The 25,279-nt window shown below is 34.9% G+C and overlaps 1 protein-coding gene across 1 annotated transcript in view; it reads left to right on the top strand.

The window, feature by feature from the left end:
* The window catches only part of TMEM47 (transmembrane protein 47), a 28,408-nt gene extending 3,594 nt beyond the window's left edge, over positions 1 to 24,814 (top strand). The window contains exons 2-3 of the mRNA XM_037512548.2: positions 11,685 to 11,825; positions 21,469 to 24,814. Coding sequence (XP_037368445.1) covers positions 11,685 to 11,825; positions 21,469 to 21,647 — 320 coding nt within the window. The 3' untranslated portion in view covers positions 21,648 to 24,814. The remainder of the gene's footprint in view (positions 1 to 11,684; positions 11,826 to 21,468) is intronic.
* Positions 24,815 to 25,279: the final 465 nt, after the last annotated feature.

Raw genomic sequence — 25,279 nt, forward strand, 5'->3', positions numbered from 1 at the left:
CTTTTTTGATCTCTGTATGATTCACTGACTAAGCAAAAAGCAAAGACCTGCAGATGGCCAAAATGAGCACATTTTACTGAGAATGATTTGGGGATCTAACAAGTACTTTTATCCATCTTTTCATCCACAGATCTGGCTGTCTTTTCAATCCACAAAATACATGATCAGACAGTTAGTAGTGCCTATTTCAAGGAGTATTGTTAACATCATTGCTGCACTATCCTAAAAATAGCTGCACTGGCAATTTTGAAATGGCAGTGCACTATATGCTTATAACAGGTGAAAATTATTATTTTCCGTTGACAAGAGGTTCTTTTAAGAGTGCTTTATATGTTGCTTATTTTTTAACTTCAGTATAACAATACCCTTTAAAAGCCATTATAGGGAAGCCTATCTTAGCTGGTACTTAAGATAAACTGAACTGCCTAAACACCTGCAAATCGTAGAAAATTTGAGACAGTGTGATTCTGAGTTCAGACCTGTATCATCTGAGTATTTTGAATCCATACCTTAATTGGAAAACAGGATTTCATTGCTCCAGGGAAAGTTCAGCTTGTTGCTTGAAAATGAGTTGATATTGGTGCATGTTTACAAGTAACTCAGCAAGCCTGGAAGTCACTAGTTATAGCTTCTTCTGAAAAAGAACATAAAAAGAACAAATGCAGTTTTATTTAACCTCCACAGAGTAAATGGGTAGAAAGTGAACAAAGAAATAGCACTTAGCATTGAAACTTCTTTAATTAGTCAGAGAAACTCAAGTATAACTTATTCCAAGATCTTCATGATTTTTTTTTTTTAGTATTTCTTAAGATTTTTCAAGTTCTCCAAATTAACTTTTACACAGGGCATTTTAATTTGTAGGCAGATCTATTTCTTCTTTTGCCCACATTTATAGAAATATTATACTCTCCAGGGAGCCATTTAGATCAGTTTTTGTCAGCTGGGGATTTGATGGGTGTGTGAAAAGCTTGGCCTTTCATAAAACATTTCAAAACAAAAAACAAAAGCATATTTCAAGCAATAGATTTTGCCTGCTGTCAGGAATACATTTTAGGTATTTCCTCAAGTTCAATGTGCTAAGTGAGATCATAGCCTTATCCAGTGCTACAAGATACATTAGTGAAAAGGATTGTAGATGATTCAGTATAAGTCCCTGGAATATAGTACCTAAATACTACAACACACTTCTAATGAATAGTGTTCAAGTATAACATAATCCTGTAGGAGGGCAGAGTGATGTTGCGGAGAATATGTGTGGCTTTGGATTCTAATTGCCCTGAATGCCGTCACTTACCAGTCATAGGACCTCATGCAACTAAATGTCTTAAAATAATTTGTCTTGAAGAGTAAATACATGGAAGTACTTGCCCATTAGGGTTGTGCTTCCTTAGTTTATTTATTTTTTATTTATTTATTTATACAAGAACCGGGGTACTGGCCAGATGTGTGGGAGGGTGAGAGGAGTCACCAGAGACAGAGCAAGGAACAGAACAGGCAGACTGAGGAAATTCACTGCTGAGGGGAGCAGCGGGTGAGACAGGTGAGGCCTGCTGTGCCATGTGGGATTCTTGCCAGCCAGCCAGGATCAAACCCGCGCTGCAGAGGCTACGGGCAGCTTCACAGTGCAATGCTAAACCACCTATGCCACCAGGGAGGCCCTGCTTCCTTAGTTTATATTCAGAAAAACAATCCCAAAGTGATTTATTTTTTCAGTAATTGCTGAGGACTTTGCTCCCCATAAGTAGTAACTTTCTTTGTGTTGAATAATGAAATAGGTTGTTAGTTCCAAATTTGAATTTTGATACGCATTACCTAGCTTCTGGTAGACTGATTACAAAACTGTTGTCTAGTAGCTATGGGTTTTTTGTTTGTTTGTTTGTTTGTTTTTTAGCACGATGACTACTCGGACATCTGTTATTCCCAGTTCATAGCAAACCTTCAAAGTAGGTAATATTAACCACATTATTATTAGAGACCAGGAATTTTGGTAAGTTTATTAAGTTCTTAATCAATGGTAGAGCTAGGGTTTTACCAAGAGTATTCTAGTTACCCATGCTAGGAAACAACCCCAAAAGTTCGCGGTGTGAAATAACAATCATTTTATTATACATATGACTTCTGTGGGTTAGGAATTCATATAGGACTTAATGAAGATGACTTGTCTCTGCTCCAGGATGTCTGGGGCCATAGCTGATAGGGACTTAAATGAGTAGAGATTGGAACATATTACAATACATCGCAGGATCCTCTTCCAAATGATTGCATTCATGGTTTTGACACCTTGGTGGGAATGGCTGGAAGGCAGGGCTCGGCTGGAACAGGCCTTTCTAGCATTGTGGTTTCAGGATAACTGAACTTCTTACAGGATGAATCGTTTTCCTCAGAGCAGGAGGAACCAGCTTAGTCGGAACTAGCCTAGGAAATCACAAAGGCACCCTCAGTCCAGCTCAGATTCCAGGGACAACTGGATTTTATATCTAGGTGCTGCAACAAGGTCAGATTGTAAGAGCCTGTAGGATAAGAGATGCTGTTGGGCCACGTCGGCAGCATATAGTTTGACACTGGAGTCTAGCTGCAAATCTACAGTCTTTATTTTCTCCCAAGAACAAAAACAACTGCATAGTTTCTCTATTAAAATTCTATTAAAAACTTGGAATCAGAATAGGTATGAATGTATACCCCTAAGTCATATATAGTGTTGTAAACTAACATTACCTCAATAAAAAAATAATGAAATTAAAAAAATAATAAATTCACAAGTTACTAATTAAAAAAGCAACTTTGAATTGATTATATAATGTTTGGCTAGGATGAAAACTGCGCTCAGCCAGCACATGGGTTTAATGATTGGTCACTTGTATGGGCAGTTACCTTGGAATTGGGATCAGGTGAACTCAAAAACCTGCCCTGTCCTCAGAGAACATTTTTCCCTCTTTATAGAACCTTAGGTAGTTGTGGTTTACAGTCTCAAATGGCCAAGGCTCAAGCTGATATTGTAATCTTCTATTTATGTGTAAAAATAGCCTTTTTTAAAGACAGCTTTGAGTGACTCTGATGATATCCTTTGTACATGAACACTGAAACATTAAAATTCTGGACAGAAGCCATATTTATGATGCTAGAAAGATAGAATTGCAATTGTTTTTTTGCTTGTTTTTTCTTTATTTTAAAAACATAATTCTTCTCCTTATAATTACCCATATATTAAATGCAGAATCTAGATTTAATGCAGAGTAGAAAGGATTACTATAGTAATCCTGCACAGTTGCTAGAAGTTTCTTGATCAAATCAATATGAATTTCATTAGATCAACTTACTGCATTATGGTTTTATTAAATAAGGTAAAGTTACTAAGAGTTAAATCTTACCAGTCTTTTCTAGGTATTGGATCATTTGATTAAAAATTAGACAAGGACACCTTTCCTTACCCTTTTTGCTTCTCTATTTGTGTTGGATTTTGAGACACTAGTAGATCATCAATTTTCTATTGTATTATAGTCTTGGCTTTGGCACCAAAGCCAAAATGAGGCCTCCATGGTTCCCAAGAACCAGGAAAAACATCTAGGAGACCTAGATTTGTGTTTATTAATTTGTGTTTATTATGAGATTTAAAATGATAGCTTAATGACTGGTATGTCTGGATAATGTCACAAATATTGATAACTATCTTTTCAAAATGTATGTTTATAGGTAAAACAATTTTTAAAAATAGAAGCTGGGGCCCCTGCTTAAAAAGGCATACCCACAAAAAAATTAAAACTTTCATCTAAGGGGTTTTTATTGTAATATTTTAAGTCCCCTAAGCCAATGTTCATCAAAATGTGGCTTTCGCACTTTGTGAATGAAACCTGCAGACTGTTCCTTGCACCGCTGGGTGACTTAAAGAGAAATGACCTCTCCCCTCTTTTCTACCTTCTCACATATACCCAAGGAGTTAACTTCCAGGGAAACATAGTCATTTATTTCCTAGGAGGAAGTAAGCATTATCTGGTACAAAGTCAACCAGTCAGTCTGTGTACTAGGCACTGTGCCAGGTGTTGAGAGTAAGGTGAATAAGTTTCTTTTAAAACAGATTAATGAAAAAATATAAATATACAGAATGTTCTAAAGGAAAAAAAATGTAAGTTCAATTTCTGTAGGAGGGTAAAACAAGGAATCTCATCTAAAGAAACTTGCTAACAGGGAACTTGCAGGGACACTAGTTTGCCAATTTTACCCTTCATATTTTCTACCAGGATGTCAATACTAATCATGGGTGACTGCTTTGGCTGTCTACTCATTGATTATTGTTAGCTACCCTAAACCCATCACACAAATGTTTTAGTTTCTGAAAGGCCTGTCATCTACTCCTAGTCCTGGTGTAGGTTTACTTTTGCTTTTCCAAATAATCACACATTACTAATTGTTACCTTCTTAGATTTTTCCCAAAAATTGGAGGAAAAGCAATGGTCAATGTTAACAAACTGATTACAGCTTTATGGAAATACAATTAGAAATTACTGTTGAGAAATATCTTTTAGATACGTTACTCACCATCAAATGCTAATGAAAGCTGTCTGTATAGTACATGGTAGGAAACAGCAGTCCTTAGCAGTGATGTGTTTCTTTTGTCTAACAGTGAAACATTATGTAGTAGTGGGGCTCTTTATTTAACACAATATACAATGGTTTTATTTAGAGGAAAAACATCCCATGTTATGGTATTTAGATGATGAATTGCATTTCCGCCAAATTTCCCGCTCTAGAATTTTGTGAAATAGCTAAAATGTTCACCTGTATGTTAAAGGAAAAATGATACGTATTTTTCTAACATCAACACAGAACAACTCAAAAGCTTTAACAAAACCATCATAGATTGAATGTTAGTAACCTGTCTGGCACTTTTGGACAAATGGAATTTTCCAAAGATTTGGCAAAATTGACCTGCACTTTGGTTGTTAGAGCTGTTGCATCATTTATTTAGATGATTGCCTGGGGTCATTTTCTTGCTTAAAATCAGGTTGGTGATGTACTTTGAGCACATTTTTTAATCCATGGGTAGGCCAGAAGAGTAGGTCTGTAAAATTGTTTCCAGCTTGGTTAACATGGGTAGTATCCAAAGTAGGTATTTCTCTTAATCATCCACTTCACTTTGTGCAGCACAGTGCAAGTAGGGTCTTTGTTTTTTTTTTTTTTTATTTTATAAACAGACACATAGTTGTTTGCTTTAAGTATTTGCACATGAAGAATGTTGTTTTTGATATTAGTTGTTTGAAAAAAGAGGTGGTCATTTTAATTACTGAAATTAGAATTCTTCTTTTGGCTGTCTTTGTGTCTATGGCTCACAGAGTGGTGGAAAATTAATGCAACACTGACGGATTTAGGTCAGGATGCAACTGAGCCAAGAAAACAAAGTTTAAACTCCCTCAGTAATGGTTTCATTTTTCCACTTCATTTGCCACATGCTGACTACCTTAAAAAAGTCAAGTATATCATTTGATACTTCAGGAAATATTTCAGCTGTTAAGTCTATAGTTACCTTCCTTTTACATAAAACAACAGTAACACTTTGGTTCATTTTTCATATATGAGGTTATTATAGCCCTTCTATCCAAATTCAGAAAGACCTAGTTTTACTCTCAGAAAATTATTTTAAAAAATCATTTATTTTAATTGGGTTAACATTAGGATTCTCCCCGTCAGGTATCACTGTCATAGGGTAGCTGCCACCAAATCACCCATAGTCCACCACCACCATACTCCTTTATGCTTCCTTTCCTCTTTGTTGCTACTCTACCCCCTGCCCCCCAAACAAATTCTTACTTAATATTTAATAAAATAATTCAAAGCCATAATTTCTGACAAAGTGAGCTAGTCAGGGAAAGACATGGTCTTCAGTGAAAAGATGGACATCGTGGGGAGGGAGTGTAGATTTGAAATGTTATCCTATAATTGAGCTTTATTTCGCTTACACAAGTATAAACCATTCCAATATTTCCAGTTCCTGATGAGACAAGGACTTGGCAATACTGAGGTAGCGTTCTTGAGTTCTCATCAATATAACTAAAATAAAGGTAAATGTTTGATAATAAACACATCCTCCAAGTAAATAAATGTGTTTGGAAGAACTGAATACTTGCTGGGTATGAATGAGAATGACCCAGTTCATGGGTGGATTTAGAGAGAAATTTGGGTTCACTTAGGAGTAGCTGTGTAAAATGATAGGTAAGAGTACTCTTCTAGGTTGAATTGTGAATAATTTTGATTGAGTTTATGGATATCATTTTGATTAATATAGTTTTGGAGAAATCAAAGTTGAAAATATAAGTGCCTCTCTGGTAAATCTGAATGTGATTATACAAGTTATTAAAAAGCAATATTTTAATTTGTGATGAGAATTACAGAAAAGTGAGATTCATGCATTAAGGCATTAGAATACATTTAGGAAAATACTACCCACCCAAAACAGTGGGAGTCGAATTTATAAGGTTAAAAATTTGTTTCTTCATTGCTTTTTAATTATATCTGATTTTGTAGAAGAGGAAGCAATTGTGTGCTCAGGGATTTACATACAGTAGAAGTAATCTCAGCATATAAACATACATACAGAGGTAAATAAATTAACCTGTTTTTGACAAGTTGGTTTTGAAATTGGATAGGTAGAAGAAAACCATTAGACATTCTTGTGGTGCATTGAACTTGGCTCAAAATTGTGGAAAATGTATCATTATGCAGATTTTTGCCTTTCCTGAAATCGGAAGTAAATTTTGACCATGAAATCCCTAAGGGAATGTGAATTCTTCAATATGGCAGTTATAATATGGCCCACAGAATTTTCATAAAGCAGTGGCAATTTCAGACTAGTCTCATATATTAGACTGCTAAAGTAAGTCAGCACAATTCTGCAGAATACTAAAGCATTTATAGACATTGGAAACTGACACCAGCTAATAAAAATACCTTGAAAGAGGACTTGAATTTAGTTCCTGAGATGCATGTTAATGTTGGACTTGCGTATGACATAAGGACTGCCCAATTTTTGTTCTAGAACTGCAGGGAAACTATAACATACATATTTTCATTCCTGTCAGTCCCACCCACCCCCTTTTTTTCCCCCTTTTTTGTTAGGGGAAGCACTAGTACAGGAGCAAATAGTTTAACTTGAGCCTCAGCTTCCATAGGTACAGTTTCAACACCTCCAGTGTGTCACTCTCAATTTTGCCAAAATCCTTGTAAATAGAACTAGACTCCTGGTATGTCATCCTGATTTATAGGTCCAGAACTTTCTACCATGCTCATTGAGCCCTCACCCCTCACCAGTTTATGGACCAAGGAGTTACATTATTTTCTCATAACTGATTATCACTTGTTCTCTTGGTCTTAGAAACCAAACTCAAATTTCAAGTTAGCTGGCTTGATATTGAACAATGATCACTTTTAATTGTGCAGAGCACTGCGATTTGTAAAGCAGCACCATGGCCACTGATGTTCTGCAGAGCTGGTTTGTATTCACTGTTCTACTACAGTGTCAGTGCATCATTTATAGAAATGTGCAAATCTAATGCAAAGTAATAAATCTAGGACTCTTAACACTCCATCTGACTAAATGCTGTGAGGACTATAATTAGGGAACAAAAATTGATACAGAATTATCCAATTATGAGAATTCAAAATAGATATATTTTTTTAAGAAGCAAGATTGAAAATTCAGAATTTTATGACATTTTAATTTATTTTATAAATACTGAATATGGGATAGCAAGTATTCGCAGCATGCCAATTTTCTAATGGAAAAACAATGTAGAGACAATTTTTCTAGTCATTTATTATACTACAGCAGAATTCTCGGAGTCCTATAAAAAGATATATATATATATATATATATATGTATTTAAAGATATATATATATATAAAGTCCTATATAAAGATATTTCTATATCTTTATATAGAGATATATGTCTCTCTTTTTAAATCTACATTTGGTAGATAAGTACATTTCTATCTGTGTAAACATAGAGCCCAACCCATTATTTTATTGGTTGTTGGTAGGTATCTATAAGAGTATTTTTCACGTTTTTTTTAGTCCCCATATCCTAGTCTTGTTAAGTAAGAGAAAATAGTAACAGGCCAGTTTACACAGTCCCTGACCTAAGTTCACCTCTAAGGCAGGTCCTAATATTTAGCTGCTTAGTGAAAGAGTCACAACACCACAACCACTGTCCTCAGATATAAAATGTCTAGCGCTGACCCTTGAAAAGCGCCCCAGGCCTCCTTAACCATAGTAGCCTCATCTAACCGCTTTATTATTAGCCTCCTGAATCGAGTTTGGTCAGCACGTTAAAACTTTGATCCTGGGCAACACACCTGAGTGAATCATTGCAAATGGTTGTGACAGCAATTCCAAAACTTGACACCATCCACCAGAGAGAAGATACAGCCTCAATACTTCAGTCAAAGCCCCAGTTTCTGGCCCGGATCGTGGCAGACATGGCCTATTTCTGCTCTTCTCTTGGATAATAAAATGATTTTTCTATATCAGCAGGTCTATCTATGATTGTGGACCAAAGAGAAGGAAAGTAGAATAACACAACGGTGGTGATACTGGCAACTCTTTTTTGACTTTATGTGTAATGCATCTTTTCATTAGCCACTTCAGTACTAAAAAATAAATCTAGGCTGACTATTTAGAAGAAAATCAGAACTAGTTGTGTTAATCTACTTTTTAGAACTATTTGCTGTAAGAGGTTCCCTTCTTAATTAGGTTCTAGTCCCTTTTAATAACTTATTCTCCTGGTGGCATCTATTGCATTTATTGGTTTTCCATATGAAATACAGTATTATTATGTTAAGGAAACTTGGCAGTATGTGAGATTAGGATTGCTTGCAGTTTGCTTTTGCACTATTGGAATAAGCATCACTTTGCACTCCTGTATTACTCATTTGTGAAGTGGACTTCATTGTGAAATTATTAAGAGGCCGTTACTTAGATAAATGTTTAACATTTGAAAATTATATATAAAGTATAGACCAGTGGTCACCAGTCTACAGGTGAAGGGTCAAAACCAGCCCACCACTTGCTTTTGTATATAAAGTATTACTGGGACACAGACATACTCATTCATTTACATATTTTCTATGGCTGTTTTCACATACATAGCGGAGTTGAGTAGCTGCAAGAGTCCATAACCCCCAAAGACAAATATTTACTATCTTATTCTTTACAGGGAAAGTTTACCAGACTTATGTTTTTATCTATTTTAGCTTATCTTTATGCAAATAAACACATGGCATTTTAGCTATTCTTTGAGGATGTTTAGAGAAAAGTGACTGAAATTAATTGCTGTTTTATTTTGGGTTGGAAGTGGGAATAGTTGTGTAGAATTTTGTGCATATTTGCGAAAGAGCTTATTAGGAAAAAGCAATCTTTTGTATTTTGATTTTAAGATTTTAAAAAATGTGTGACTAGTTGTAGGCACCTGATTTAAATAAAATTGATACTTTACATATTCTTATTAAATAATTTAGAGGAAGTTGCTAAAAGTAATCATCATTTTGTAAAAGGAAGACTCCAGCTAGAAAGTTTTCAGTACAGGCTCTCTTAAACTCTCCAGGAACTGGATGGATGGCTGGATAGATTTTATTGTGTTCTTTGTACTCCAGACACTTTGATACAATGAAAATCTAATTATTCAGAAATTTCAACTATCAAGTTTTCAGAAGGATTTCTGTTATGTTAAAGTTAAATATAATTGTGCTATGTACAAACTTTTTCAAAGAAATTTAGAGACTTCCAAATGTAGGGATTCTTTTTTTGGTTTTATAATTCAAAACAGCATACTGCTATGAAATAAAGCAGCCATAGTGTGGCTATCCTTTTAAACTCTAGTTGAAAGCCGGATATACTTTTGTTTGAAAAGTTTTAAGGCTTTGTTACAAATAGACAACATAAAAAAACACTCTTCAATGTCTTGTGATTTTTTTTTTTATTTTAAGAAGTGTGGATTTGTTCTGTTTTTCCATTGTTTGTTTCCTGATTGCAGTGCAAATTCCAGTTCGGTGCCAGTTATTCATGCAGAATTTATTAGGGCGGAGAGGATGTGGAAGAGGGATATACAAGCATAAATAAAAGAAGAAAAATTTAGGGTATTGTAGATCTTTTCACTCATCCCTTATCCTACAGTGGCAAAGAGTATACTTTGGAAGCTTTCTGGAGGGATAATTTCAGAGAGTAACATCAAAATGTCATGAGTTCCTGACTTTGGATCGAAATAATTGCAGTATTAAAATCTATGTTCATTTCTTGCATATATGTTAAAGAGGGGGCTAGAAGAGGCAGCCTGTGTCTTCCAGTCAACCATCACTGAAAAATGATCTCCATGCTATTTTCTGTGATGCTTTGTAAGCTGCACAGTATTTCCGTTATTTGCTTTGCTTCTGAGAGAGCATTCCAATACTCTTCTTCTGGAGTGGAAACTGGGTAAATTTTTTGTCATATTCTTTTTACATCTTTATTTTATCAGAAATGACAAGTATATTTCAGAGAGGTTTCTGGTTCACTAAGGGTGTGGGAGCCATTTAAAGTGTCTTTGTACAGAGGCTGGCAACATAGTGGTCAGTATATGCTTGCTGTTTCTGTGTATGAATGAAAAAAAAGGGGCCAAACAGCCTTTTAGAGTTCATTCTGGCTCTCTGTGGAAGTAAATAAAACAGTAAGACTAGAATGAAATGAAAGCGAGGAGGGGAAAAAAAACCAGCACCAAATCCTCCTGATACCAGTTTCCTGGGGGAATTCTTCTAGTGATGAGGAAAGGCAGAAAGGCACCTCAAAATTTAGGGGATTAGGGGGCCTCCCTGGTAGCACAAGGGGTTAAGCACAGCACTGTGAAGCTCTATGCAGCCTCTGCAGCAGGAGTGCAGCAGACCTCTCCTGTCTCTCCTGCTGCTCCCCTCAGTAGTGTATTTCAGTAGATTCACCTGTTCTGTTCCCCACTCTGTCTCTGGTGAATCCTGTCACTCCACCGCACCCCTGGCCTGTACCCCAGTTCTTGTATTTATAAATAAATAAATATTAAAAAAATACTTAGGGGATTAGGACAGCAGTGAACAAAAGAATGCATGGTTACCACACACAGTAACATGAATGAATACCAGAGACATAAAAGCCACATACACAAGGGTTGATTTATATAAAGTTTAAGACCTGACAAAACTCATCAATAGTGATAGATGTTCCTCAGTAGCCTGGGTGGGAAGGAGCCCAAGGGAACCTTCAGAGTGATGGAAATACTCCATGTTCTTAATCTGGATGGTGGTTACATGAGTGTATTATATATATATTTATCTGCAACGGGTAAATGTGTATATATATATATATATATATATATAATTCATCAAGTACAACACTTTATATACTTAAGATCTGTGAACTTAATAACTCAATGGAAAATTAAATAATAGTCATGAAAATAGGTAAGAGTGTCCTTGTAAGAAAAGCATGGCAAACTTTCTGCTAAGTTTAGCATTGGAGACTTTTCTGAATGACATTTACAGTAATTTTTGTTGCAAAACATTTCAAATCCCAAAGGATGCTTAGCTTATGGTAAAATCCCTTGTATTTAGTTGCAGCAAGGTGAAGGCTGCTGAGCATAGTTCTGTTGATACTTTGAGGACTTACTGCTTAAAAGCAATGCCCTTTTTCTTTCCAGATTGGCAGATTGCTACTTTGGCTTTACTCTTGGGCGGTGCCGCCATCATTCTCATTGCATTCCTGGTGGGGTTGATTTCTATCTGCGTGGGATCTCGAAGGCGCTTCTACAGACCTGTTGCTGTCATGCTTTTTGCAGCAGGTAAATATATTCATTACTTTCAAACTGGTATTAAAGTTTCATGAGCCTTTCTACTCTTTTCCGTTCTCATGCAGAAGCAGTATGTGGTTACTGCGTTACATACAAATTGAGACCCATTTGTTATATTTTATGGTAAATTGGCTAAAGGTTTATCATATCACTTTTCAGTGTGGTAAGCATTTCTCAGAACACAGTGGCAATTTCTAAACTTCTAACTAAAACATGAGTAAAAAATTGTTCTAGGGCTGTCAACTTTGGATTTGCAGCAGATGTATTTACCAACTGTATTTGTTCACATCTAGTTTCCCCCACCCCCTTCTTTTACTGCTCCTTTGGTGATCTGAAAGCAACATTTTTTCCTGAAATTAACTGAAAAAAAATTCAATGTTTGTATCATCGAAAGGTATAAAATAAGTCTGTTTTTGCAATAAACGTAGTTAATATTGAAAAATGATATATAACTTGAACCATTAGAGAATTCAATTGTATAATATCATTTGTATATTTATCAATTTAAAAGGTAAAAATGTAAGTTTTACTAAAAGCTATGGAGCTATTTAGAAAAGGGGCTTAAATACTAAAAGCCCAGTGCATTATTTTATGTGTTTAATTTTCATTTATAAGATTATCCTTGAATATATTCTCTTTGACACAAACTGAAATATTCTTATGGTGCCTTCCATTTTCTCTGTCAGTCATATCTGATTTGAAGACTGCAAAAGAAGCCCCTGTGACTGTCAATAATAAAGATACTGACAGAACCATCTAGACTGTTAGATGGATTTTTTAAAGCTGTTTAAAGATGGGAATAGATGAAACTTCTCAATGTTGTAGTTTGAGCTAAAAATACAAAATCAGAAGTGTTCTGCTGCCCCCTGCTGTTTGTGTTCATTTTATACCCAGGAAGACAGGTCAGAATGTAGGTGTCTTAACAAATGTCCACAACGTAAAACAAACAAACAAAAAAAAGACCCTAAGGGCTGAGAGAATCTGAAAGTATATTTAATTGCAATGTCTTAAGTGATTTGCTCAAGTAGTTTCTGGCTTACCTGGGGCTTGGAGGCTACTTAAACTATTTACCAGATCCTTCATTCATTCATCCAATTGTTTATTGGGTGCCTATTAAAGACTGAACATTGTAAGACACTGTAAAACTAATAGCACCACAGATGCCTTCTAATAGAATAGGAAACACTACTATAAAACATATTTTGAAGTCTTAGGTAGTGACTATAACATTATTTTGTTGATTTCACATGTCATAAAAGGTCTCTGTCATGAATCAGTACAACATGAAGATTGCCATGATTTTTCTCTAGTTTTTTTTGTTGTTGTTGTTCATGCATGTACCATGGCTCTTTTTTTCTTTTTTTAGAATGATGTAATTTAAATAGCTGTAATATGTTTGTCTTTGCAGTTAAGATTCGTTAACAGAGATTAGATAATAATTATTAGATGTTTTCAATAATTTTTTCTGAAATTATATACCAAGTTTTTAAACTGAAATTGTGTTTTGAATAAATTTTATAATACTCTGATATTTCTTATTTTAGGAAGGTATAGTTATTTTGGACATTTTTTCCAAGTCTCCAGAATTATTGTATACCTAATTACTAGCCCATGTAGCCTTTAACTTACTGCATAATAGCATCTGCAAATTTATAAAGAAATCCATTGTTTCTAGCAACTGTTTTAAACATGCTTAGAAAAATAACTGGAAGTTTCTTGGTTTTTCTTAAGACGATAAATGTGTTTTTGCAAGTATAATAAAATTTGTGAAAATAAGTAGTGGCTATAACAAAAACATAAAAGAACATCAGTTAAAGGTGAATGGGCTTGGTCAAAATAAAGATTTTGCTTTGATTCTAGCTGCTGCAAATATTAGTAAGTTGTAAAATAATGAAAGGAATCCCTACAGCAATATTCATATGGTGTTATTCTGCCTGCTGAGTCCTAAAATGAACATTATGCTGCTACTTTTAAAAAATATACATGTGCTGAGAGTTAATTTTACTCACTCTCATTGGACATGATGTTTACAGAACCTTTTTAAAAAAAATAGTGTTAATTTTGCATATAAACAAGATAAAACCTGTTTATTTGAAACATTTCATAAAAAGATTGCTGTCTTGTATCTACAGAAGTCATTAAAGAGTTACCTGTAGCTGATTTCTGGAAAAGATTCTCATTACACATAATAATCTATTATTGATTTGGGTATAACATTAACAAAGTTGTAAAATCTGTCTACTTTGAAACAATACTAAGTAAAGTTATGGTTGTTTCTTTTGCTAACTTTGTAAATACACAGTTGAGTGGTTAGCTTGTCTCACTTGTAATTCAGTTTAGTGATTCTTTATAAATGAGTATTTGGGAAAATTTCCCCTTTTTACTCACCTTGGTCAAACTTGAAAATGATCTGCATTTCCTCTCTCTTAAAATACTTTCTCCAAATTACATCAAGTCTGACATTCACACACATAGAATATATCTATCTCAATGAAAAAAATATTCTTTGTTATATTGAGACTTGTCAAAACAGACATGGCACTGACACATGGAAATGTCTCCACCCAGGACTGCATAATTAATTCAGTACCATGTACTCTACCTGGCACACTGAGGCATTCAATAAATATATGATGAATGAATGATGGAAAATGACTAAGGCATGTGGCTTATAATCTGATGGGAGATAACAGGCGTGCCAGCAGCTAGCTAACTGTAGTTCATGTTCTTTAGTTTTTTTCCCCATGGGCGCCCAGTTCAGTCTTTTTTTTTTTTTATCACTTCTCTGCAATTTATGAAGAGATGAGTTTCATGTGACCCCAAAGCCAAGACCAAAACAGCCCAAAAAGTAATTTAGGCTTTTGCAGTATGCAACTATACTAGGTCAATGTTAGACAACATATACTCTAAGGGTCTTTACTAAAAGCTGATGATTAAGTCTTTTAAAAATTTTAAAGATTTTTTTATCTTCTATTTTTCTCTGAGCTTGTTGGGTGGGCGTGTTACCTGCTTGAATAGTTGCTGGAAGATCTAAGAGCTAACCATCACTGTAGCCCTTCCAAAACATTGTCCTATGTTCTACAACACTCACTCAGTGGTCCAGTCATCTATAGAATAATAATAATCAGTAATTAACTGAGCACTTAACTTGTATCACAATACTGGACACTTAACCACAGAACTTCAGATTCCATATAACTGCTCTTTGCCTATAACAGTTTATAGTATCATTGCCAATAATTAAATTAGGTATTTATTTTCCTCATATTATCAATGAAAAAATAGACTCAGAAAAGTTCCCAGGGTTATTAAGCAGGTAGTAAGTTTTGAAATCTAGGTTTAAATTCAGGTCATCCCTCTGACTTGAGAACACAAGTCAGGATTCATGAGTCATCTCTACTTGGGTATGTTTAACTTACAGAAAAATAAGAGCAGAATCAGCCTTAAATTTTGCATTCAGTGGCCTACTGTACTGCAGTTAGAATCCACCCTGTAACACCAGCTACTCCTTCTCTTGGGAGCAACAGCTAAAGGAAATCAACAACTTGAGATGCCCTATATACTATAAACTGATCAGTGCAGCATGGCTGAACCATAGCGCATCATGAAAAGCTGCCCATGTGTCCAGTACAGTTTACTACAGCATGTTGCTTCTTGAGTAACCCACAGTGACAGATAATGTAGGATGAGATTCTGACAACTGGCATCTGATTATCAGTAAAGACAGTGAAATTAGAGGGGTACATCTCTGTGCATCCTCTTATATTGTCTGGATTCACATGTCTCTTTATTTCCCGCTGGGACTTAGAAAGATTCTTTCCTTTTTTTCTCGAAGGTCCTTGACACAAATTGCAGAAAATTCTTAAATCTCTTCTAATTCAGATTTTTTTTTAAAGAACAGGCTCCTTACTAATTGTATCATTAAAGATGTTTCCTTTCAGTTGTATCTGCAAAAAGCCTTCGATAAATGTTTGTTTATGCAGAACGGTGACATTTTTTTCAGCATCCTGCAATTACTTTCCATCTCTGAGCTTTCTGTGATTAGAGGTTTGTGTTTTACCATCTCCCTCACTATTTTAAAAGTCACCATGAGATGGTTTTGACAGGAAAATCAATGTCCAACTTAGATTTCAAGCTAAAAAGGAGTTCTTCTATTCACAGATCTTCAAATTCCAAGTTACTGTCCATTTATCATTATCAGACTCCTTTGGCTAGGACAATTTATAGTATCACTGCCGATACTTAATTTTGTGTGTACTACTATTTTCAGGAATTTTAGCTTAAATTTATAAAAAGAAAAGTTGATAGCTTCATATTAATCCTTCATCAGCATATATTTCTATTCTCCAAGTTATCATTTCCTGATGTGAGTAAATTCAATATTTAGAAACTTTACTGATAAATTCTATCAATTCTGTCTTTAAATTATCTTCTAAGTCTATAGCACCTTCTTTTCATATGCCAGCAGAATTACCTCAGGTTAGGATACAGCTGTTCCTCAAGTGGAACACAGTTCCTAAATTTGATCTTCTCCTACCCTGTTTTATTTTTCTGTGCTAACATCTGACTTTAAATGTCTTTGTAACTTCTTCCTTGGAATCCAGTTGTTTGGTTTTTCTTTTTCAGTCTTTACATTCGCTGGCTTCTCTTTCCCACTGACATCACCTCAGTCATCATTGTGCACAGGTATTCATGTACTGACTGACTTCTTGGGGTTCTGGTCTCCTGACCATTTAGTCAGTCTTAGACACAAATACATGAGGTGGAGTTTTGAAATACAAGCCTGGTCTCATCAGTTGTCCTTTTGGTTTCTCCAGAGCCAGAACTTGAGACATGGAATCAAAGTGCAAGTACTTAATCTGGGAGGTAATAGAAGGGGTATGAAAAGAGAGACAGAGCAGGGAAGGCAGCCAATAAAGAATACATTATCATGCCAGTTGTCACTGTAAGCAGCTAGTGCTTAATCTTCCTGGAAAAAAATTGAAAGCCAATGTACACAGCTCAGAGTTATCTCACTGGAAGGATTAGGAAACTGGGGTATTTATAAACCAAATTCTGAGAGTCATTGGTAAGGGCTGTTGGGGAGACAGCAGTGTTTCCCAAAACATCAGCCCTGCTCCACAGCCAGAAGTAGCTTTAGTGGAAGGGAAAAATTCAGGTAAAGAAAAGTTTGCCAACAAACTTTTGTATAACAACAAGCAGAACTCAAGCTGACATGTACTAGAGTGTTGGGCATAAGAGTATATGGTTAGGACACCAAAGGCATCTACAAATTAAAAGAAACTCTGAGATGTCTCCCTATAGAAAGCACGGTCTATTATTTTTATGGCAATGGTAACTCTTTTATAGTCTCAACCAAACTTCTTCCTGTGAATGTGTCCTTCATTCCACCCATGTGAATCTTTTATAGCACGCCTCTAAATTCTGTGCAAACTGCCTAGAGATCTTTCATCGTTCTCTACTGAGAAGGCTAATTCATCTGTCATGAACTAGTTCAGGTGGTGCTTCTCTGAAGTCCACCTATTTTCTAGGCCAGATTGGTGCTTGGAATAGCGTAGAGCTCAGTAAACAGGTGATGAATGAATTGTAAGTGAGCCTACCTCTACTGCTACTGTAGATCATACCCATTTGCACTTACATGTGTCTCTCCATCACAGAGTATGAAATATCAAAAGGCAAGAGCCATACCCTATCTTAACCCTTTCACTTAGAACACAGTGAGTTCCGATGTCATTTGAAATATTGATATATTCCCATAGAAGAAAGTACTGAATATTTCAATCCTAAAAAATATTGACATAAAGAAACCTAGAAATAACACAGAAATTAGTACCACTGAGTTCTTTTCATGCTTCTATCCACACAATTTCATGGTTGGTAAAGTTTTGTTGCCTCTTTTCAAAAAGTGGGGAAGCAGAATAAAATGAATCTCAGGTTCTCTTCAAATTCTGAAATGCTATACAACTTTATCTATGTTGCCTCGGAGGTAGAGCATAGAGAATACCATAGGTAGCATCTATAATGTTTCATTGATAGGTGGGAAAATAGAAATATATAGATTTGTCGTCTTGTTTCTTTTGTTGTTTGTTTCCTGCATAACTAAAAGCAAGGAGGGCCTCCCCAGTGGTGCAGTGATTGAGCGCTGGGCTGCGAAGCTGCCTGCAGCCTCTGCAGCACCGGTTCGATCCCCAGCCGCCAGTGAGGGTCCCACATGGCGCTCAGACCTCTCCTGCCGCGCCTGCTGCTCCCCTCAGCAGTGTCCTCCATCTGTCTGCCTGTTCTGCTCCCCGCTCTGGCTCTGGGGGATTCTCTCACTCTCCCGTGCTTCTAACTATACCCAGTTCTTGTATAAATAAATAAATAAATATTTAAAAAAAAAACTATAAAAAAAAAGCAAGGAGGCATTTTTGCCTGCATCTATGTATTTTTTTAGAATGAAAAATTATTTACAAATGTGGGATTATTTTTTTTCCTTCAATTTTGCCATTACATGCATTTTTCTCCATGATTCCAAAGAAAGTAAACTAATTCAGAGGCATGAAGTGTTTTAGGGTAATTTTTATCTGGCTACCACCACAATAAAGGTTTATTTCTAAGAAAGCTGTTTAGGAGAATATGCCAGTGGAGTCTACTGGAGTTGTTTTTCTGTCAGAGGGAAATTATATTGTATCATGCCATGGAAGCCAAATATTTGCTGAATAAAACAGAGTGAAATGACTAGTAAAGCAGTCTAGATAAGCATCATTTTATAGATTGGCTGGTTCACAATAAAAGCCAGTATAATCCATTTAGCATATAATACAGATCAGCTACTACTTGTCTGTTCATACTCCTTGCAGTTGTCCATCATGCTTAGGATAAAATCCACACCCATCTCATGGGCATCCATAGATAGGCACCTGGCTGACTTTTCCATCTCATCTCATGCCACTCCTGTCCTTACGCTGTGTACTGTAATCACAACAAGCTTACTGATGTGCCAGTATACCCAGTCTGTTTCTATCGCAGGAGTTTTGCCCTTCCTGTGCCTTCTACCTCCTGTGCTCCTAACCCACCATATCAACCTGTCTGTACCCCTCCTGTTGTTAGTTCTGTTTTCAAATGATTTATTCTCAGAGACACCTTTTTCAGTCTCAACCTAAAAGAGTAGCCTGCATCTCTTCATCTTGTTCTCTTATATTTTCATATCTCTTACAATATCAGCTGTTTCATTTGCTGATGGATTTTCTGTCCTGAGGGTAGCGTGTTTTGTCACAATACCTTAAACTGTATCACTTTGGACACATTCAGATAGTTACTGGGTAAATTAACTTACTGAATGAATATGTCGATTACTATTCCTAATGCAGACTGATATTTCAAACATATCCTGGCAGGATCAGTCATGATTTGACTAGTGACCAAGAGTATAAAGACCTAAGGAGAAATGCCTTTTTTAAAAAATACTTATTTAGTAACTTGTAATTTTTTTCCCTGTTATTTCATGATTAATAGTAATTGACTGACTATTTCTTAGTTTTAAGACTTTTAAAACATTGAAAGTACCCCTTTCCTCAATAAGCTGAATTTTTTTAATTAATATATATTTAGTACTTATTAGTTGGAAATATATGAAGTATGGGCTATATAACAACAACTTAAAGCAACTTAGCAACAACTTAAAGCAACAACTTAAAATCTTTTTGGATATTTTTCAACTATAAACAAGTTATGATTTCTACTTTGGATCTTGATACATTTTCCTCTTATGGGTCTGTTCATTGGCTCTCAGTAGCAATGTGCAAATACAGCAGGCCAGTGAAAGCCCATAGTAATTGAACTAATTAGCAAAAATGCCTGGAATTTTCTGATTTCAGAGAGGTCACTTGACATCTCCCCCCTTGACAGAGCCTTACAGAAGTTACCGTTTAGAGGAATTGTGCCTTCTGAATTTTCTTTTGTTCTTCAGTTTTATGACAGAGATAGAACACTATTATGTAGACTTTCTAGGAACATTAATCATATTAATAAAAATGATCTTTTATAGGTACTGCAAATAGATGAGAGTAGGTTTTACAGCACAAAATTCTAGTTTAATTAAACACATTGTCCATCCTATTGCTTTTAAAACATTAATAAAATTTTATCAAAATTTATTCTTGTCTTTTGTTCCTTAATTGTTCACATCATTTTGTGGCACTTTAGGAATTTACAGATTTTTCCTTAAGATGAGTTAAATAATAGATGAATTTCCTATATCAGGGGTTGACAAACTTTTTTATAAAGGGCCAGACAGTAAATACTTCTGACTTTGTGGTCCACATTGGGATTTCTCTTGTAGTTACTCAAGCCTACCATTGTAGTGCAGTCAGAATATAAATGAATGAGCCTGGCTGTGCTCTAATGAAACCTTTTTTCAAAACAGGCAGTAAGACCAGATTTGGTAGTTTGTCTGCTACTCCCTGTCACATTACTGCACCCCGTATTTTTCAGGAAGATTGTTTCTTGAGGGTAGAAACTGTCATATAGTAGAGAATGATGCAGATGCATCCCATAAATTTAAATCAATTTAAATAAAATAGAAATTATATCATAGTTGAGTCAATAGGAAGTTATGATTTTGAATGGAAGACATCTCTTGTGTAATCCAGTGTAATCCCATACAAAATATCCACATGATAAATAGCATTTTAATTTTAGATATTAAAAAGCCCTTCCTTTTCCTGATTAATTGGTTTGTCTTATTTTATTAGATGCAAATGATCACATTTCCCCTTTAGCCCTGACTGAGAGCTAAGATCTAACTTAGAACTAAGAGCTACATTTTGTGCTGTATTATAGTAGCTGTCACTAGCTTTCTTCTTTAGTACTGTAATCTCCTGTGCCTCCATTGACTTAACTCTTTTTTGAAAGTAAGTAATAAATATATAAATGCCATGTATATCTAACTAAAAGGACATAATTGGGTGTGGCTTCTTGACAAAGATGACTTTTGATACCCCTTTTAATGATAGGGAAAGACCAAATGTGGAAAAGGATGAAATAGTTTTTTTTTTTTTTTTTTTTTTTTTTTTTATCAGAGTAATATAAGCAAAGACGTCAGGTAGGACTTATTAAAATACTGGTCTTAGTTAGATGGTGTAGAGAAGCAACGAGAAGTAAAGCATGTTTTGAATCTCAGGCTGACCAGTTTCTTCAATACAAATGAATCCGAATGCTTTAATCACTGAAGAGCATGAGTAAATGACAATAGTTTTAGATGGTATTTGGAGTCACTATTCTTGGGGTACTATTGACAGGTTTTGCATAGTAGAGCAGTTTTAGTTTAATAAGTTCTACTTGCTATAATAGTGATAATTATATGTGTGTTTATAAAGTAAGTCATCATTTTGTGTGCTAAGATTATTATGTTGTATAAATTATTTTACCAAACTATTATACTGATTTTCTAGCTATAAATAGAGTAATTCTTATTGTGAAATCATGTTAAAGAAGAAATATTAATATTTTAAAATGTGCCATCTAGAATAAACATTGCTTCAACTTTTTTGACTTTTATATTTATTTGATTAAAAAGTAATTTTCACTTGTGTGTATTTATATATTATTTTATTTCCTGTAACATTTTTCTAATTTTGCTTTGCTTTTCTTTCAGTTGTTTTACAGGTTTGCAGTCTGGTCCTTTACCCAATCAAGTTCATTGAAACTGTGAGCTTGAAAATTTACCATGAGTTCAATTGGGGTTATGGTCTGGCCTGGGGTGCAACTATATTTTCATTTGGGGGTGCCATCCTTTATTGCCTGAACCCTAAGAACTATGAAGACTACTACTAGAACCAGTAGTCTCATATTGAAAAGGAAACAACCATCCAACAAAAGAATTACGTCTGCATCTTTTCTAACTCACTGTTTTCTAAAACACTTGTGGAGCATAAAGCAGTTTGCTCAGTTGATTTTAATATCTTTTGCCTTTTGGCTGTCAACATCATAACCAGCTTTTACATCCATTTTAGGGACCTGCACAAATAAAGAGAGCTGATTAGACATAGGCAAATGCTGCCAACTTCCAATATGTTTGTGTCATTTTTCTTGACAAGTGAAGGGTCTGTATGACAGCAACCATTGTGAGAAACTAGTTGGAATGAGAAATGCCTGAATCTCCTATTGCCTTCAGGGGAGCAGCTGGCATAAGCAACATTTAGAGGTTCCTTTGTGCTGACAAGGATTCCACTGTCAGAGGCTTATTGCTGCTTATCCCAACCCAACCAACAACTACATTGGCTGTTGGTTGTTTACTTGTGTGATCTCTTGAAAAGTGAACTGCCCTTCAGCATCTAATGGGAGTTCTGAATGTAACTGGTTAATGGTACATATTTTACCTTCAAGAATACTTATTTGAACGGGAGGTTATGCTTTGCCAATCAGCATCTCCCTGGGAAGGGAGTCAAGATGTGGAGACATGTGCTTTTCATTATGTGGTTAGAAATTGTCTCAGCCATATCTAGAATGAGGAAAAATTGAGTTTCTACTTCCCCTGGGGCAACTAGAAAGAAATATGCATGAGTTGCATTTGTCCTAAGTACCCTTTAAATCATTTAGCAAATATTACAGCAAACAATTGTGCATATGTAACAAGCTTAAATATTTTTATAGAAGGTGAACCATTAGTATAAATTGTTATAAGTTGTTTCCTAGCCCTATACATGCATTTGCCTATTCACATAAAACTAATATTTGCGCTAGTGAAGTGATTTGAACACTAATCTTGTACACGTTGTTAAGAGACTTAGACTGGTATTCACACTTACCGTACAAAAGTACATATCCTTTAAAGCTTTGCTCTGTGTTCTCTACTGTTTCACTGGAAAGTTTTAATAGAATTGCATAAGAAGAAAAATTGAAATGGTGTTAATCTGAAAATTAATGATTCTTCTGTAAGCACTGTAGGTCAAAAGAGAGTAGCAGTTAGGATGATGATTTTGTTTAAAATTCATTAGATAGAAAGCTGCTTTTTTTTCCCCAAGTATTTTAGATATCTTCATTAAAAAAATAAAGGAATATAGTGATAGATTTATATAAATGTCTCAGTAGAGGAGTAGAATTCATCTGGTTATCACCTGGTCCTCTGAAGTTAACTAATGGGCTAACTAATTTGTGCTCACAATTATGATGGATTTATGATACGGGAATTATTTGTTGACTGTTCAAATGGAAGGAAATATCAATAATATGGAGTAAGTTTGCAATTAATCTCACTGCAAATTTACGTTAATCCTGTTTAATATACAAATTTGGATAGTTTAATTATAAACATATTTTTATATCAAATATACAGTTCTAATATAAAAGTTATAAATAGTTATTTTTGTTAACGAAGGCGTTAAAACAGTGTGTCCTGGTTTTGGCCCTCTTGCAGAAAGAAGCATTGGAAAAATCATTTAAAGCGAGTAAACTATGTTCCATTGTATTGCAGAATCCATTAAAAGAAGGACCACCTCAATAGTATTTAATAATTCGCTTTACTTTTCAAAGCAGAGTTCTAATTCCAGCTTATCTTAAGAACTGTTGCCAAAAACAACAGGAAAAAAGAACTATTTTATTATTCAAGTGCTTTTAAAAAAAGAGCTTGTGACTTTTCTATGGAATCACAAAGTAAATCTGAAGAATCAGGCTAATTTTTATTTTTTCAATGACAGACAAAGGTGATTTAATGCATCCTAGAGAGAAACCTTTATGAAAGTATATGATTCTACATTGAATCATAAGATACTATGAGTGGACATTTTTCAGAAAGATAGTAGTATTATAGACTCTTTTGAAGCAGTTTTCTTGATAAATAGTAATATCTGGGCCAGACTGTCTTGCAGTTAATTTTGCATATCGTCAGAGGCAGCATGAGAAATATGGTATTTGTTAAATAGGGATATCGGCTACTAAACATTCTCACTGGTGAGTGAATCTCTTTATTCCTGGATAATGGAAGAACAGTACTTTGGTGCTATGAGGCACTTTTCTTAGTTCTAGTAGAGGGCACAGTGTGCTGTTAGACCGATATCACATCTTGAGTCCTACAAAGTTTTTATTCTCTGTCAATAGGACAAAGCTGGAAAGTAACAGAAAATGTTATAGGCTAAGACACACATATTTGGAGTTTTCTGAAAATTGTATTTCTTATGTAACTTTCCCCCCTTCTTATTGAAGAGCCCTATGCTATATTTCCACCATCACTAATATTTGAAGGTGTTTCATTATTAATAAGCTCAGTACAACTTGAAAGTTGTTGCTCATCTGAAATACTGTTTGTCTATCAGAATAAACACAAGTAAATTTTCACTTACATATGTCTTTGCAGCTTTAGGTTTGTTTGAACCCATCATTTATCTTAGAAAGCTATATATACACAAACACACAAATTGCATCAAGTACTCAGCAGGGCTAGTTATGGGGTTTCTTGCACAACTCTTTAGCTTTTTGTAAGTTTAACATGTAAATTTTAAAGACATAAATATAGAGAGACCTATGTGTTTGAAATATAAATGGTATCTATGGATTAGCATGTACCTGTACATTATTAAACATGCAATGAACTGACTGGTGACGTCTAATTGTATGGCTAGCAATGTAATTTATTCAGACTGTATTTTTGTACAGATCAGCGCACACTAACCTATGCCTCTGTGTCCTCTTTAATGCCTAAAACTGTGCCTAGAAATTTCATCTGTCTTAAAAATTAAAATATACTTCATGCTGTTTATGCTATTTGTTTCTCTACTGCTGTTCTATATTTATTTTAAAATATATGACATGTTTACTACTTAAATATGAATTCATGGTATTCTGATTTTTTTAACAGTCTTCTGGGGAAATCTGTTTATCACTCCAGTGGTTTTGAGTTTGCAGTTTCACAATCAGTTCTTCATTTTATGATTTTTGTAGCTGACATGAAGTTATCTATGTGGAAAAAATAAAAATAAAAGTGGTTTCACTGATGTGGTTTGACTTTGTGTCTTTTCTGCTGTGTAGAACCTTAACCAGTTTCTAAATTACATGTTTTCAGTTCATTTACTCCTTTATAAAAAGAAGATATATAATATTTAGAAAACACAGCTCAATATAATATGTTCATTTAATGGAAAAAATTTTGTGACTTTTATTTCAGATTTTTTCCCAAGGTCAACCTGATAGTGGAAATGACACTAAAACTTCGATGGTGGGTGAGGTGAGGCTTATACACAGAGAGGTAGGTGTGGAGCTGTGCTCCCAAATTTGTATAGTATTATAAATCAATAAAATTTTATTTTAAAAAAATTCCTCCCAAGATCCTATCTTTTGCACCTGAGTTATAGGAACAAACTTTCCAAAGCACACGTTTCACAGCTCTAAGTTTCAGCATTTGCACACATTTTTATATCAGAAATTATCCTTTTCAGTGTCCTTGTTCAATGAAGTAGCATCATTCGATATAT

The sequence above is a fragment of the Talpa occidentalis genome, unplaced genomic scaffold (genome assembly GCF_014898055.3).
Source record: "Talpa occidentalis isolate TD23 unplaced genomic scaffold, MPIMG_talOcc4v2.1 talOcc4.15, whole genome shotgun sequence".
NCBI lineage: Eukaryota > Metazoa > Chordata > Mammalia > Eulipotyphla > Talpidae > Talpa > Talpa occidentalis.